The 17,710-nt window shown below is 39.9% G+C and overlaps 3 protein-coding genes across 5 annotated transcripts in view; all 3 read left to right on the forward strand.

The window, feature by feature from the left end:
• The first annotated feature begins 1,697 nt into the window (after positions 1-1,697).
• LOC311023171 (bifunctional methylenetetrahydrofolate dehydrogenase/cyclohydrolase 2, mitochondrial-like) lies at positions 1,698-10,329 on the forward strand. Of its 2 annotated transcripts, none has more exons than XM_084024860.1 (8): positions 1,698-1,869; positions 2,820-3,004; positions 3,260-3,382; positions 4,129-4,281; positions 5,553-5,660; positions 7,555-7,647; positions 9,281-9,406; positions 9,883-10,328. In XM_084024860.1, exons 1-8 carry the CDS (start codon positions 1,727-1,729, stop codon positions 9,996-9,998), a joined length of 1,047 nt encoding a protein of 348 aa, XP_083880986.1. In that variant the 5' UTR covers positions 1,698-1,726; the 3' UTR covers positions 9,999-10,328. The 2 variants fall into 2 exon arrangements, with proteins under 2 accessions (XP_083880986.1, XP_083880987.1); XM_084024861.1 differs by lacking the exon at positions 1,698-1,869 and adding an exon at positions 1,974-2,041 and having other exon boundaries at positions 9,883-10,329.
• Positions 10,330-11,628: 1,299 nt separating this feature from the next.
• LOC311023090 (epigen-like) lies at positions 11,629-13,276 on the forward strand. Its single transcript, XM_084024757.1, has 5 exons — positions 11,629-11,783; positions 11,991-12,110; positions 12,438-12,558; positions 12,679-12,831; positions 12,936-13,276. Exons 1-5 carry the CDS (start codon positions 11,750-11,752, stop codon positions 12,988-12,990), a joined length of 483 nt encoding a protein of 160 aa, XP_083880883.1. The 5' UTR covers positions 11,629-11,749; the 3' UTR covers positions 12,991-13,276.
• Positions 13,277-14,680: 1,404 nt separating this feature from the next.
• LOC311023800 (proepiregulin-like) overlaps positions 14,681-17,710 on the forward strand; it is a 6,514-nt gene continuing 3,484 nt past the window's right edge. For both annotated transcript variants that reach the window (XR_014598236.1, XM_084025854.1), the window contains exon 1: positions 14,681-14,831. Coding sequence is in view for 1 of the 2 variants with exons in the window: in XM_084025854.1 (XP_083881980.1) it covers positions 14,792-14,831 (40 nt within the window). In the remaining variant the exon portion in view is untranslated. The remainder of the gene's footprint in view (positions 14,832-17,710) is intronic.

Below are 17,710 nucleotides of genomic sequence, written 5' to 3' on the forward strand. Positions count from 1 at the left end.
TATCGCACATGAAGCCGTTTTGGTACATTTGACTTGTAGTCAAATCAGACAGGCGCAGTAGATTTTCATATATTTCAAATGTAAATGAAATGTGTGTTATCACATCTAAACCTGTATTTGATGTGTGATGAATTAATGCATTGGTTGACGGTTTTTAAGATATTTATATTATTCATATGTGATGTTGCATAACCACATTTTTCTGTAAATAGTTCATTGTTAAAGTTTACAGTGAAAGCATGTATTTGATGTGTGATTTCTCTTATGCTGCAAAAACCTCTTGTCATCTGCCAAGTCTTTTTTTTCCCTTTTTTTTATCAATTACAAAAAGTTGACATTGAACATATTAAACACTGACAACAATATTACATTTTAGTTTTTTAATGTTTGTGTTTGGAAAATGAACACTTGTTTCAGGATAGGGGAAAGATTATGATCTTGATTAGATGGTGGAAAAGTAGGCACTGACTTGAAACACAAGACTTCCAGTCCCAAGTGTCATAAGTCGTGTTCCAGTGACATGTCTTCCCATGTGCCCATATTTTCTTAATCGGTCTGGTCCCGCTTTGGGCCATAATATTCTCAGGGTACACCTGATGATCATTTTAAAATGGACTCGACACAATTCAGTTAATAAATGCACAAGACGTTTGCTGCCATCTTGTGGCAAATCCGGACATAGCCATGATACTGACTCATTTTTGGTTATCACTTCATCTACTGTAATATTGATTTATTTTATTTACTCTTAAATCCAGCTAATAGGAACACAGTAGAAATATATTTATACCTATTATATTCATCCTATTTTGTGACTGCTCATACGCCGCACATATCTGTATATACTGTACATATTGTTCATACATGCATATCCATTCTTATCTGTCTATAAGCTGTCTCATGCTTACTTTGCACTTCTGGTTAGACGCTAACAGCATTTTGTTGTCTCTGCACAATGACAATACAGTTCAGAATCTAATCTCATCATCTAAATGTATGCATACAATTTTCCACTACAAAACAGAATTTTATCTTAGCAAAATCATTTAAGTTATACCTGTGCATGCATACATACTCTATTAACATGCTATTTTCCGATGGGTTAAAAAATGTGCCTTTATATGGGGTTTGTGTGCCTGGCTATCTCTTGGCTTAGCTCATTGACTGGGCTACATTAGCAAGATTAATGAAGAGATGCTGATAGGTGGATTTTGTTAGCCTGGGATGGAGCCAGGACACTTTACACATTGAGCTGGACTAGAACACGCTCATGATTTTCAGAGTCAATGAATTTTCAAAATCCTAACATCAGGTGCAAGCAATACAGTGCGGCAGTGGCGAGAAAAAACTGCCTGAACAGACAAGGTGTCATCTTCTTTTCCTTCCCACACAAAGTGCTACAATTATCACCTGAACAGATGGACACAGACAGCAGTCCTAATTTACACTTCATTAATTAATTAATTATTTTTCACTGTATCTGTAAGATTAGTTGTTTTCCCACTGTTTAAAGGGGATTCTCACTGCAGGCCTGTCTTTTTCTTTCATGAATTTACATAGTACATAATCAGCTACCCTCTTCCTCAAATATGTGCAGTATGTTCAGTACAGCCTATCATTCATCAGCTTCATCTTACTCCATACAGGCCCGCCCCCTCTTGTCTCCCTCTCTCTCGCGCGCGCACGCACGCACGACCTACACAAGCTCCACGACGCACACACAAACATGGCGGCCTCTGTTTCACCGCTACGCTCCTCCTTCAGGATTTGTAGCCCGTTAACGTTACACGGTCACTGGTGCCGGGCCAAATGGCGGATGCGCAGAAAATGCGAGAGTCAAAGGAGACAGCTTCACCTCTCGGTGACGAGGTAAACGGCTCCCCGTTTGAATCCCCCATGTTTTTTTCTCCGTTAAATGTAGTGCTATGGGATTACTTTTCGGATGAGGGATGAGCCGCGCATCAGCGGCAGCGCCGGGCGAAGGCGTGTGTACCGTCACGTGTCAGAGGATGGTGATTGACGGCAATTTTCACCGTTCACGGTAGAGAGTCGGTTTAACGGACACACCTTTAGCCGAAGTCGCTGCAGTTTCTCGTTGTAGTTAGCTAAACGAGAAACTAAGCACACGGACGTTACATTCGTACCGGCATCCGTACCGGGCTGCTGCTGCTTAAAACGATTAGCTACAGTTAAGCCGTTAATTTGAATCACCGGTGCTAATAATCACCATCTACTGTATAACGTTACTTGTCTCCTGTTAACTGCCATTGTTACTATATCAAAATCATTACTCCACTTGGAGACAAGGAAATAACAACGTGAACTCGTCACTTACTGTTGGTCACCCAGAGCGATTCGTCCTCCAATCAGAAGATTGGCGGTTCGAATCCCGGCTTCTCCAGTCTGTATGCCGAAGTGTCCTTGGGCAAGATACTGAACCCCCCCAATTGCTACCGATGCTGCGGCGTGTGAATGTGTATGAATGAGTTGGATCCTGATGTGCAGGCGGCTCCTCTGCCATCAGTGTATGAATGTGTGTGTTCTTCTTCTTCGTCTTCTGCTGCAACCAAATAGCATTGGTGCCATTTTCTACACACATCTTCACATAATTTCTGTTGTAGCTTAAAAACAAACATATCTTGCTGATTAAATTGCTCCCACACAAGTAACTGATTCATTTCCATTCAGCAAATTGTTTCAGATTTATTTGGAACAATGTGTTCTATATAGTTGGGTTTTTATGTCTGTTTAGTGACCTGTGACTCGTGTGTGCTGTATTTGCGTGCATTCATTTGAGTGTGTACGATTCGCCTCCCCAGGCATGCCGCCGTGGTGATTTCCGGGACAGAGTTGGCTCGTCAGCTCCACAGAGAAATCCAGCGTGATGTGGAAGAGCTGGTGGCTCAGGGCAACATGAGACCCCACCTTGGAGTGGTCTTAGTGGGGGATGACCCCGCCAGTCGCACATATGTGAAGAACAAGACCCGGGCAGCCAGCATCTTGGGTCAGATACGAGCATCACATCGCTGTGACACACACCATGCTTAATGAGTATCGTGCAGATCAACAAACATACCATACCCCCATAATACTCCTCACGTTTTTAGGCATGCATGAATATATAGATACACATGGATAAACACATTTTCATGAGCAAAATCAAATGTAATGTGTACACTCACGCCACTGCAGTCTAACATGCACATGGCTTTTTGACGTTTTGAACATGGAGTGAGTGTGATGTGCACGTGCCCTCCAGGTATTTCCAGTGACACGGTGGTGCGGCCGAGCTCGGTCTCCCAGGAGGAATTGCTGGAGCTGATTGACAAGATGAACCGTGACTGGAGGGTCAGCGGCCTGTTGGTGCAGCTGCCGCTTCCAGGTAAACGAGGGAGGCTCCAGATGCACTTTCCTCGCTGACATCACGGTTAAATAAATTAGCCACTCTGTACAGTTAAATTTGATTGACTATTCTTATGTCAGAAATCTGATGTGTGATTTAAGTGTGTGACTTAATTATTTTGAGCAGTGTAGTTACTTCCTAATGAAAAATCATCATGGAAGCTGTATGGAAATTGGATTAAATGTATCGTAGTTACATTTACATCCCATTAAAACTTAGATTTCTTACACTTTAACTTGACTTGTAAACACGGATGAGGTTGGACAGCATGAGTGAAGTGCTCTGCCTGACTGATGGGCCTTTCTCACAGGAGACATTTCGACTTGTCACAGTAGGAAAAGCACATCTGTTGCTAATAACACTAAGTGACTCAGTTATATCACGGTGTTCCCGTGAGAATGACAGTCTGGTTGCAAAAAGAAGTCCGATCGTACCGAAGTCTAACCTCAGTAGACGTTGTAAGCAATTTATGGTCTCAATCGCCAGTTTCAAGTCTTCTTCAATACACATGATGTTCATTTAGTAAATAATGGTCACATTCAGAGTGAAAGAGATGATAAATGAGGATATGCTAGGGTGTGGGTACCACAGCCAACCACAACTCGGCCTTGAGTTGAGAAGCCCTGGTTTAGAATAGCATGTAGTCCCAGTCTGTGATGTAGTGGTTAACTATTAACTAGTTTTATATGTGTTCTCATTGAGTATTTGTCCTTCTCCTCTGTTAGAGCACATCAATGAGCGAGCAGTGTGTAATGCCATCGCGCCAGAGAAGGATGTGGACGGCTTCCATATTGTGAATATCGGTAAGCTGTGTTTGGACCAGAGATCCATGGTGCCTGCCACACCTGCAGCTGTGTGGGAGATCATCAAGAGAGCAGGTAAACTACAGAAACCTCTTCTGCTCGATTACTTGTGACAGCTTTTTAAAACTGTGTTTGAATTGTTCTTTTATCAAACTCTGCTGCTCCTGTAGGGGGCATTGAAGATCTGATTAGTTGAAGTAAATTAATATAAATATCCAGGTTGTAGTGCAACAAGTTATTTCTGTCTTAATCATTACTTTATAGTATTAGTCATTTATTTACTATTTAAATCAATGTCAGCATTATTTAATAGAAGCACATTTACTTTAAACATGCTTGATTTATTGAGGGGTTACTTGGCTCAGCAGTCATATTGAAATCATCAAACCTCAGAACATTTTTGATGTCCACAAAGTTTTTAAAAGTCAAGTCTGGAAGCAGAGTGAGGAGCTGGTATGTTCATGTCTGGCCCACTAGATGGTGCCCAACTGTAATTTTCTGCACTTCAGCTCGAATTGCACTGGACCACTTAGTCACGGTCAAGTATATGGGTGTGAATATTCGGGCAGTTAAGAACTTGGGTTGAGTAGGGTTGGAGGAACTGTTGGTGCTGAAAGGCCTGACTGCTCAGTGGACATACGTTTTTGCATAATCAGTAAAGGTGTTCGGGGTCCTTCTGTGTGGAGTTTGCATGTTCTCCCCGTGTAAGTGTGGGTTCTCTCCGGGTTCTCCGGCTTCCTCCCACAGTCCAAAGACATGCAGGATGGGGATAGGTTAATTGATGACTCTAAATTGCCCGTAGGTGTGAATGTGAGTGTGAATGGTTGTCTGTCTCTACATGTCAGCCCTGTGATAGACTGGTTACCTGTCCAGGGTGAACCCTACCTTCACCCAATGTCAGCTGGGATCGGCTCCAGCCCCCCTTGTGGGGCAGAGAGGAATGGCCATAGTGGCTATCAAGTTGAGATAGTTTGTGGAAATGAAAAATGAATTGTCAATGAAATGTTATTATCTATGGGGGATTTAATATACTTCATTAGAAAATGCAAAGAGTTCATGCGAAATATGAAAATGAAAATCCACAAAGATGATCATATTTCATTGTAACTCTCACGGTTCCAGATAACAACAGATAATTGTTAGAGACTGCGGCATTGCGGTGCCAGGCTGTGGTGCAGCCAGCCTAATAACCTCCCTCCACATCAGTCACTCCAATACCGCCCCAGGCTCTGTCTCTGTCTCTGCGTCTCTCTCTGTCTCTCTCTCATGTCTTTATTTAAATGTCAGCATTTTGTGTTTTTTTGCATAATTCATTCTGCACATTTCCCCTGGATGTTTATGTGCAGGTATTGAGACGGTGGGGAAGAATGTGCTGGTTGCCGGTCGCTCCAAAAATGTTGGAATGCCCATCGCTATGTTGCTGCACACTGATCGCAAGCATGAACGCCCTGGGGGTAAGTGTGTGTGTGTGTGTGCATGCGTGTGCATGTTTGTCTATGTCTGTGCAGGTGAGTCCAGATTGCTCTTTTGTACGCAAATTGCATTGCACCATCTTGGCTTCCCCGTGAAAGACATTTGACACACCGTCGACTTCAATGACTCCTCACCTTTTAAATCAAACAATAAATGCTTATGCACGTCCTGCTGGAGGAGTTCCAAGCAGCCACTGTAAAGGAAGAGAAGGATCAGCTGTCCTTATAAGGGCGCAGGAAGAAGGGAGAGGGTTTAGAACAGTGTTACATGGAATTTACGGTTTAGATGAAGCAATGGATAAGTATAGCAGTATTAAAGGTCAGATAAACTCAGTCACAGCTGCATGCAAACAAAAATGTGTAACATTCTGTGCAGTACCTGCCATTTTCGGCAAACAGGGAAGATAATTTGAAGTTGTCATACTTGGAAGAACTGCTAAAGGGAATGCTTTGAAGCAAATGTTTGAGAAATAACCCTTATTTTTATTCTGTTTGTTAAATATAAGGCACATAAATATAAATTCTGTGTCATTTCAACACAACCATTATTTACACCTAAAAGTGATCTCGGCGTCATACAGTCGACTTCTATCACGGTTCGGTTTCCAAAGGAATTCTGGGAGATGAGGTCCAAGAGGCTACCACCAAAGAGCCCGCTAGAAGCAACGTATCTCAAATCTTACGGAGTACAACTTTAATGTGGAATTAAATTCTCCCAACAAGTGAAAGCATGTCGAAATACAACTCAGATTCATCATAACGGAGGTTGAACTTGAATTCTTAACAAAGGTCAGGTGTGACTTCAATCTTGACATGCATTTCGTATCAGGTCGTGTCACTGAAGTAGAATTTTCTGCATGTTAATTAAATGCACCAAGACACCTCACTCACTCACATCTCATGAGGTATGCTTCCTCGAAGTTCGATGCGCTGTGACTTGCCTTTCCCTCCCCGTCATTCTTATCTCCCCACAAACCCCCATTATGCGATCCTCTTCTCCCCACCCCACACCTGTGTTCCTGGTCACAGTTCAATCGCAGGACTATGCAGGATGTCACGCCTTCTAGATGAAGATTACAATCGTCATGTTGCTTGATATCATTGTGTAATTACAGACCCCTGGGACTACTGAGCCATGCAAATAGTTAAGATTTGTGTGCTGTGGCTTTCTTCCTCTGAAACTCAATATACTGATTCATGCTTCTTTAACCATTTACTGAATCACTGTTCCCTCCTGAGCTGAGTCAGACAGATTTCTAATGAAAATGATTTCACTTTTTAAAATGAACCTTCTTGCCCACAATTGTGACAAATCAAGTATTCCTCAGCGGTCTCTTCAAAGTTTAAATGTTCTCTAATCTTTGTTTGTTTTCAGTATTTTGTGTTTTGTTTCATATATATTTCTGTTTCTGTCTGTTCTCATGTGGTGTTTACATATTATGTATTTTGTCTCTGTTTTGTTTGCTTTCGTTTGCACCAATAAAAAATAAATAAAGGGGTTGCTGGTACTTGAAGACATGTATGAACGGCAGGAAATTAAATAGCAGGCCTCCATTTCCTAAACTGGAGCTTGTGAGGTTCCGAAAATATTGCTTTAGGTGTATAAGTGACAGACCTGACTCATTGATATAGTGCCTTTGCTCCCCCCGAAGGTTAATGCTATATTTCACAAGTGCGTGATACAATATTTTGACGTAACACACACATCATGTTTCAAGCCTCAGGAACCATGTCTTCACTTTTCAGAAGGACTGTTGCTTCAATAATAAGTAGTTCCTAAAGGGACCTGTTCCAATAAGAGAAGTTGACTTTTCGGAGGTATGATTTTCACTGCGTTAAGATGTAAAATGTAATGGAATCTCTTGTCTCCTCTCAGGAGACGCCACGGTGACCATCACCCACAGATGTACACCGAAGGAACAGCTGAAGGAGCTCACCAGCCTGGCTGACATCATTATTGCAGCCGCAGGTAATTACACCCCAGAGACAGACACATGCCCATCTATGATTTTACGGTTTAGGAGCTGATCACTGAACTGCGATTCATTTCTAAGTGACTAACAATTAAATTTACATCAAAGGTTCATCTGTGTAATGAGCTTTTTGTGTTCAGTATGGCAGTCTCAAGAGAAATTTGAATGTACTCTATGAAGTAGATGTACAGGTTTTTTAAATCAGATTTCTGCCAAAGTGAATGACTCATTTTCACACGAGGTTGCAGTGTGACACTCGGTGGCTTTCAGGGAGCTCGGCGATCCTTTCTAATTGCCTGTTTTATTGTGAGCACAGCTGCAATAAAGAAATTAGGTCAAAGAGAAACCACTTCATGCAAATTGGACATTTGTCTGCCTGTGAACTTAATCGTTCATCTTTGTTTTAGGGGTGAGCAATATGACCGAACATTTATATCATATTGTTTTTTTGCGTTATTGCCAAATTAAAAGGGATTCTTCACTCAGAACCGGATTCTACCAATTTCAACTGTCAAAACGGGAATCACGGTTCGCCCCTATGTAACAGCAGACGGTGTAAACCGTTGGGGAGTGACACAGTTAATGATGAGTGATGCATCTCTCTAGTCACCTTGTGTAATAGTAGTGTTGAACACTATTGTGAAATCCATGTCCTGACTGAATGTGATACCAGTGATGAAAGCCATGTTTTCACATTCATAACTGTAATTAATAACTGTAAAGTAACATGGGTGCCTGTCCTCCCTTAAAGGACTGTACCATCCCATGCATTATTCCATTAACTACTAGAGTCATACTCTAACTAGCAGATGCTGTTTCATGAAGCTGGAAGTGCCATAAATGGACTTGTGTGACGTGGCAACCGGGAGGTCGAATTGTGAAAGTGCTTACCACCCCTTACTTGAAGGGATGTTGTCAAAGTGGGAATAACCAACACTGAGGTTTCAGGATGTTTACCTGCTACCCTGATCCAAGTGTGGGTTGCAGCTTTCCCGAAGAACAATAGTGATCCGTGACAGCTGGAATGTGGGACAATGAATCAAATAAGGGCAGGAGTATCTGTCGAACGGCTCTTTAGTAACTGTGTGTGCCTCAGGGGGTGCCATGTTTCACTTCCTTCATAATAAACAGGATGCTTCCTGATGACTAAAAGCCACTCTCTGGGTAGGGCGACAATGGCTCCAACAGTCACCTTTTGACGTTTTGAAATGAGAAATTGAATTAACGCTGCGCTGAATGTTTAAGTGAACTCCAGATGTCCAGTGTGCAACTGTTTTCTTACTTAAGTGTTATTTCACTCAGACTTAATGCCATTATTGAGTAGCTATAGTTGCAGTCTGGGGAGTTCCCATTGACAGCCTTCTGGCAGCCATTTTTCACAAAATAAATACACAATGCTTAATAATTTCCTTTGTCGCAGCTGAGGTCTTATTCTGCTTTGCTGACTTTTAAGTCCAAGGTGAAGTGGTACCTGGACGAGCAGAATGAACCAACTTGCTGTTCAGTGAAACAACAGAGCTTTTATCTCTGACACCATATGGCTACTTTACGATATGGGTTGGAATAGGAATGTCATGGAGGTCACAGCTATTTTTCATGGAACAATCATTATCTTCTAACTGTAACTAGGCGTCCCCGGGCTCATCACAGCAGATATGGTGAAAGAGGGTGCAGCGGTCATCGACGTGGGCATAAACCGCATCCAGGACCCGAACACAGGAAAACTCCGCCTCGTCGGAGATGTGGACTTTGAGGGTAAATGATTTCACACAATCATCAGAACTTCTACAAAAACGATGATTCCTGTGAAAATTGTTACGTAAATGGTGAATAAAGTTCCCGTAACTGTGTAACTGTGTAAAATGTCATCACTTCATAATTTTATCCAATTAGACATTTGTGGGAAATTGTCTTATCAGTTCTTCCTTGAGTCAGAGTAGACGTTTGTCCCAAATGTTGCCTAATTCCCTCCAGGCATTCCTGAGATATCACCTTCAAACTGTTTAAGTTACAATACACAGTTTTACCTAAAATCACATGAAACTTTGACAACCCTGCTAGAGATTTCATTCTATAAAAGTGGTGCTCTATTACAAACTAGCATACTGCCTGTGAAAATATCTCAGTATCTCAGATTACTGTATGTAATGCTACTCCAGGGAAAGTTGGTTCTTAGCTCTGGCTCTTAATCAATAGAAGAATTCAATGTGAATGTGTTTGACTTGTTGTAGGAGTGAAGGAGAAGGCACATTTCATCACACCTGTTCCCGGAGGCGTGGGGCCGATGACTGTCGCCATGCTGATGAAGAACACTGTGACCGCAGCCAGAAATGCACTGATGCGTTAAACATCTGTTCCACTGAATGACACACTGTACAAACGGTGTATGCAATCTTACACACATTCATACATCATTTATGTTTACACACACTTCAGACATCCAATACTTTTATTTAAATATCCATGAGCTCACATGCCACACCTGCTGGGAAACTTACTTGATATGTACTTTGTTTATATTTAGAATTTGATCTTTTTTTTTAATTTAAGTTATTTATTTATTTCAGAGGTCATTTTTTAAGAATTTAGATTAATATTTTTTCTACTGAAGTTGTGTTGTTGAACATGTTTCTCTGGAAAAGGAATATTAAATGAAAAATTACGCTGTGCCAATACCGCAATCTCTGTCTTTTTTCAGATTTTGTGTTTATTTTTCATGTTGATGACACTACAGAGAAAGAGAGGGGTGTACGACAGTGCAACAAAGATTATCGGCTAGAATCCAACCATAATGGTCACGAGGTATTAAATCCAAGAACTGACTATTTCTCCCTCAGTTTCTGCCATGCAGTGACTTCTCTGCTGTAAAAAGCCTCATTGACACAGATGTTACTGTATACTGTATGGTTCAGGTTATTATTTCAAAAGGGCATTGTGGTAGGGTTTATGAGCTGTCATTATTGTTTTTACTAATGAGTAATACTTAATTAATGTCATTTAACTGATCATAAAAGTGATTATGTATTTTAGTTTAGCTGCCCCAGAGCTGCTCTACTTCATCACATGTATCGCTTGTAAAAGAAAATAGGAATTTATTGTCTGACTGAAGCGTAGATTTTGACTAGCTTCTGATCTGTGTGCAACATTTAAGTCTCCTTTTTCAGTCTTGATATAAATGAGGCTATTTCAGCAGCTACGTCTTCAGGAGCCACGATTGTTTAAAAGAAGAACGCTACCTCTCTGTATTGTGTTGTCCCACACACACCTAAGCCACGCCTGTAGTTGCCAGTAGCTCCCTGCAGGAGTGACCAGACACAGAAACATGACTTGAAGCCTGACTGGATGGACTTTTGTCATATATGATCCGGGATTCTTGCACGATCTTGTGACATAGTAGCTAAGAAGACAGTCTCAAGGCAAACAAAAAGTTATCCTTCTAAATGGCATGTGACTGATCTATAACACAATAGAAAAGGATTTAATAACCATTAATAGGTAGTAAATATAGCTTGCAAACCCTTAATGACGGATGTCTTTCGATTCCAATGAAATAAAAGATGCCAAATACCAACTAAAGGTGAATTACTCATCTTTACAAGGAATATCCCAACTTTGGCTTCCATACAAAAAAAGCTCTTATTAATATTTATGTCTTTCTTATTGTATTACACATACATCCTCTTTTCACGTGCCAGACACAAAGTGAGGAGGAAGCCAGAAAGAATATTCTTGTTAAAACCTTTTGTAATTACCCCAATGAAAAAATTTGAGGCTTTCACAACACCTGAAATCGTCAATGAAGCAACCTGTCAGGACTGCAGACTGAGGCATTTCAGTGGAACAACCGGCCAAGATTTCAAAAGATGAAACCACTTTAAAGAGCCTCCGGGTAATTAAGTGCCTCCACCACCATCATCAAACTGTTGGGCTCCGCCTCTGCATGCAGAGACTGCGCTACTTCTTCTAAAAAAAAAAAACATTCTTCAATTGATTGGCATTTTCGGAAGTTAGGAGCAAAGTATATAAACTCTGTTGCCTGTTGATGATCACACAGGAGTCGAGCTGAGAACATCAGATATCACACCGACAGAAGACGAGATGTTTCCACAAAGATGGGGATTCCTGGAGAGCGGTGAGTTTGTGGTTTATTCTGTGGTGTTTGTTGAAGGTACTTAAGTCCTAAGATTTGTTGATATGTGGTGGATTGGTGACACAGCCCTTCCAATAAAAGTAGAAAAAGCAATCACTTTATACCAAAATGCAGGCAATTTTTTTCAGATTTATTAGAAATGCAAAAACATCTGATTTTCATCTCATATCTTCCATGTTTTCCCCTCAGCAGTGGCAGTGCTGCTTCTCCTGACCACCACAGGGCAATCTGCAAGGCTGACCTCCGACCTCCAGACCACAGCAGCTCCGGCTCTGGGGAACTCGTCTCTGACCACACAGCTCATCAACAGTAAGGGTGTTCAGCGGAGTCTCATTTTTGTGTCTGTTATGTTTTATCACTGATTTAGCAGAGTTCCAAACAAATTAAATATTTTTTATCAACCAACTCATCTCTCAGAAATCACCAAAAATATGAATTTTTTCAAACTACTGTTTAATCCATCCCATTTGCACCTTTATTAATTGATTTCTCAATTAGTCAGTTGATTAATTATTGTCAATAATGGGCCATCTGATAAAAAGTTGATAATTGATATTGAAGCTCCTCTCTCTCTCTCTCTCTCTCTCTCTCTCTCTCTCTCTCTCTCTCTCTCTCTCTCTCTCCCCATCTCTGCAGACGGTACTGAGGGACCTCGGCTTCTGCGCTCACACAAATCTTGTAGCAGTGAACATGAAAAATACTGTGAGAATGGCGGCGAGTGCATGTTCCCCCAAGACAGCGACGAACCATCTTGCATGTAAGTCGCACAATGTGTGTCTGAGCCGAACAAAGCAACAAAGCCTCGTATCCTCGTGCACATGTTGGTTCGTGTTCAGCGCTGGAATGCACTCTCATGTTTGGTCTTTGTGGTCTGCAGCTGCACGTCCTCGTACAGCGGGCCTCGCTGCATGTTCTTCATCGATCACACTCGCACCCTGCCTGAGTTAGAGCAGCTGATTGCCATCAGTTTTGGGGTGGCCATGTTCATCGTCGTCCTGGCAATCATAATCTACTGCTTTGCCTATAAGAGGTGGGTACCTGCAGGTTTTCTCCATACAAAGTTGTACTTTTTTAAGAAAATGTATTCCCAGAATAAAAGCATCTAATGCAGATAACTTCTTTTTATTTTTGCAGGTGTGTAAAATCTGCACCGCTAATAAAATCGGCACCATCCGAGTTGTCAGTGTGACCTCCGATTCAACTCGTTTCATCGTCCTCATCTTTTTCATCTTTTTTTTGTTCGTATTTATAAAACATAAACCATAACATTTCATCATAATGTATAATCCACAGTACTGTAAATGACTAAACAATTCCGTTTGACATCATATTTATGTTTAACAGGGTCTGATATGAATCACTTCATTGTCCTTGAAATAATTAGAGAGAATTTAAGAGTATTTATTGTAATATAACAATTAATTTATTTAAAGACATTTTTTAAGCTTGTAATAAACTTGGACGTGTTGCTAAAATGTCTGTGAGTAAAATTTGTATACACACACCACACACACACACACACACACACACACACACACACACACACACACACACACACATATACAGTACATCATTATTAAATGATGGAGATTAAGATTTGGTTGATTGATTGTCTAATTGGGAGGCTCAACAAGCATTTTTGTTTTAAGAATTAATAATAATAGTAATGTCCCTAAAGTTCACTGTAATTAAAGTATTTCTCCCTTGAAGGGATAATGCCTGTGGATCCACAGACAAACTGTAAAGGGACCTTCAATTTATTAAAAAAGCCTCCCAAAAATCCAATTAAATATCATTGTATCACAAAGTTGACATGTAGAAGAGCTCTGTATGAAACACCAAACAGTTATGCATAAAATGCCATGCCAGGTGTTAAGAGGAGGCACCATGATGTATGTTGATCTGCTGCTACATGTTAAAGTTAATGATGAAGATGCATTTCAAAAAAGAGTAATAAACAGCATAGAAAGGGAAAACACAGCATGTTTTCACATGCAACAATTAAAATCACATCAGTGAACAAATAGGTAAATATCTATTAATTGAACTAGTTTGTTCAGTGATGAAATTAATGTAGGTAGTCCACGATTGGGTTGGATTTTTCCAAATTAGGCCTTAAGCCTGTCTGTGCTGGTTGGAAGTAACCTTATACCGCACATAGTTTTGAAGTACACATAATGAGTTTTTTTGCAGTACATTTATATTTTTTCAGTTAATTTTACTATTCATTTGGGCTTATAGATTAATTTGTTCCAGTTAGTAAAATCAAATACATTGTGTAGAGGTTACTGTAACCTTACAACATTATATTAAGACAGCGTTTGCCTGAGGGTTAACACTGTAAAAGACATAGTAAGGCTTTACTTTATCTGGGTCTATCTTTGAGGACCCAAAAAAGAACTATATGCGTTTATAAATTAAAATAATTATATATATTAAATAAAATGTATTTAAATAAAAATAAATTATATTATTATTATTATTATTTTACACACAGAGGGTGAGCACCTTCATCTTTACATTGAAAATAGTTATTTGCTGCTATATAAATCTGAGTCACACATATTGCACCTAAGTTGTATTTTGAATGATTTTACTTGTAATGGAGCGTTTTTACGTTGTATTATGACTAATTTTCTTACATAAAGGATCTTCTTACACCACTTCCACAGTCCTAAATATAAGGGAGACGTCCATCTGAATTTAAAGATGCCATTCAGTGATAAAAGGACGATAGAAGCAGCTGCTCCGGGGCCTTCAAGGTCTTTTTATTTGGCCGTTTGAAGTGTGGAATAGTCTAAATTACAGGAGTCTGCCACCACACCCAGACAGCAGGATTGAGCCCGTTGGTTTGCAGTGCTTCTGTTCCCGGAAAGAAGAATCGCCTGCCCCCTTTTGTCCAATAGTTATTTCAACAAATCGGAGGCGTCTCTGATCCAGAACACTGGTTCTTACCTGCGCGCCCATCGAGCCTCCCGTCACCTCCGAACATGGGGAACAGCAAATCTCCAGCGCTCCTCTCGTTTATCGGTAAGTGATGGTGCTTTTTGTTTTTTTTGTTTTTTTTAAATGTATGTGTTTGATAGGAAGAAGTCAAGTTCACACGTGTTTGAGTCTCTTACTTTACTTGAGTATTCATGCTGGGCTACTTGTAAATATTATATTCCTGCTTTTCAGAATGAGATTGAAGAAAACATCAACTGATTTAAGTACCCAACAGTATATAAAATATATGTATATATATGTATATGAGGAATCAGACATGAATGCATCATTGTCGAAGGCAGTAATGTCTAAAAGCACTCGTTTTATTTCCCTGCAAAAAGTAATTTTTGATACTTTATGTACATAATTGAGCTACTTCTGTACTTTGAAATAAGTGATATATTGAATGCATATATATTGAAGTATTTTTGCATTGTACTTCTTTTACTTGAGGATCTGAATACTTCTTCCCTCAGCTGTGTTTTACTCTATGTTACTTCCATCTACTTACATGACTCTAGCTAGCGTCCAGTGTTGTGGAAGAGGTGGATCCTTTATGAAAGTAAAAGTGGCGATACCACAGTTTACACAATGCTTCTACACATGAAAGCCCTGTATTAAAAATGTGCAGTATCAGTAAAGTAGCACCGATTAAATGTATGTCATGTTTCAAATGTAAAACGGACTATGTAAAGTTGTGGATGCAAGACTTTTACTTGTATTTTATGTTTACGTAATAATAATTCTTCCACCATTGTAAAATGCAGTTAATGCTAGCCAACCAAAGTATCATACTTTCTCACCCTATCATCAAATCCTTGACTTAAAGCATGAAAATAATAGCAATATTCATGGACTCATATGGATCTGCTGCAAATTGAAACCTCATCAATTGAACAAAAGATGTTAAATAAGTCATTACTGTTTCACCATTTGATTTATGAGGAATAATAATAAATACTAATAATGATATATGATTATAAGTATTTACCCAAAGTATTTCCCTTGGTGAAAATCTGATTTCATATGCTGATCATTCAGTTAGCCAAGCGATCACAGATAAAAGACCACTTCCTTCAGCTGTAGGCAATTTCAGAAATCAGAATTGAGTGGAAGTTTCCGGAGTCAGGGGAAGGACTTCACCACATACCTGTGTTATTGAGTTGACGCACATGAGCTCAGCGCCCGAGGGATGCTGAAAGATGCTGGCATCCAAACTTCTTATCTCTAAAGAAAGTCATAAAACATTCTGGCTTGTATAAACTGTCGAGTACACAGTATTGAAGAAGGTATCCTTTATTGAGATAAATGCGCCGATACTACGATGTATAAATACATTGTTACTAGTGAAAGTCTGGCCTTTAAAATCCTACTTAACCACAGAGTTAAAGTATCAAAAGTAAAAGTGTTGATTCTGTAATCGGTTGTAGTCATGTTTTGAACTTTTCTTTCTTTTTGTGAAATATATGAAAGGAACCAATGAGAAGTTTAGACGGCTAACCAGAAATTGTGGCGGTAAAATAAATGCAGTGGGGGTGAGGAGTGCAATATTTCCCTCTGAAGTGTAGTGAATGGAGTGAAAGATGAATTTCCACAAACAATGCAAGTCCTGATGGGAATATTGTGGTACTTTTTCATTAGGTTTACCCCATATTACATAATCATAAAATGTCCTTGTTATTGTGCAAAACACTGGAAAAATACCAGTGCGATTCTCGTCCAGATTGCAGTTATGAAATGAGGCGGTATGGTAGACGGATCGGTGAGTCAATGTTCTGATTGGAAAGTGATCAATTAGTAATACAACAGTTGCTTTGTCGGTACCTCCAGCTCACGTGCACTTTGTACTGCCGCGCCAGAAACACCGAGGAAAGTAATCTGTGCTGCCATAGCGACAGACAGAAACCAAGGGAGGGCGCGATGGCCAGGTTTTTATAGCCAGTATAACCCGATTCATGACCATACACATCTTGCCTTCAGGTTCATGTTTCATTTTTTCTTCTCTCGCCTGCCAGTCAGGAATGTGGGCGTCTGCAAACGCAGCACATTATTAAGAAGTTGTGCAGGCTGGTACAGGCCCCATGAGCCACACCACATCACGCTAGTTGGCAAGGTTTGGCGCGGAATCATAGGTTTCACAAAAAAAAAATCTTTCTGATTCATTCCTCGATGCTAGTGTGGTGGTGTCTTATCTAAACAAAGTCAACGCACTCAATCCTGTTACTCACATCAAATATGTGACACATTTTCATTGCACTAAATCTGTGTAACAAAATTAGCTTGTCGTGTGAAAATGACATTCAGACCTTTAAAGTTCTCTGTTTGTTTGTAAAATTTTGAAGGTTTTATCAATAACAAATACAGTCGTTTGTTATGACAACTGAAATTAGGCCAAATTGTTCATGTGAGAACGCACTTTTATGGTCTGAATTTCAGGTTATCCTCATCTTAAATAAAAAAAGATATGGCAACCACCAGGTCTGAAAAGTGAAGCCAATGTGGATGTGCTTTAAACTTGCATCATTTTTAATGGCCAGCAGGAGGCGAGTACTCTGGTTGTAAAAGGAAGTCTAGCGATTGTATGGAAGTCTATGAGAAAATTACCATACTTCTTGGTTTTATACTTCAGTAAACATCACAGCATGATGTTAGTTTAGTGAATTTTAGTCCTATTTATAGTCAAATAGATGATAGAGGGTATGCTTTAGGGCCTTGTTATTGACAGGTTGCTGTTTTGTCTCGTAACTTTAACCATTTCAGTGTGTTTTCAGTTCATGAAAGTTAATTATGACCTTTTGGTCACTTAAACATACCTTTTACAGCTTTTGGTTGTACATAGCTTCATCCTCTTGTGTCATTTCTGGTTGCAAAAAAAACAAAAAGCTAAACTCGAGACTTCAAAACCGCAGTCCACAAACCAATGA

This window comes from Eutrigla gurnardus (genome assembly GCF_963514095.1).
Source record: "Eutrigla gurnardus genome assembly, chromosome: 13".
NCBI classification, from domain to species: Eukaryota; Metazoa; Chordata; class Actinopteri; order Perciformes; family Triglidae; genus Eutrigla; species Eutrigla gurnardus.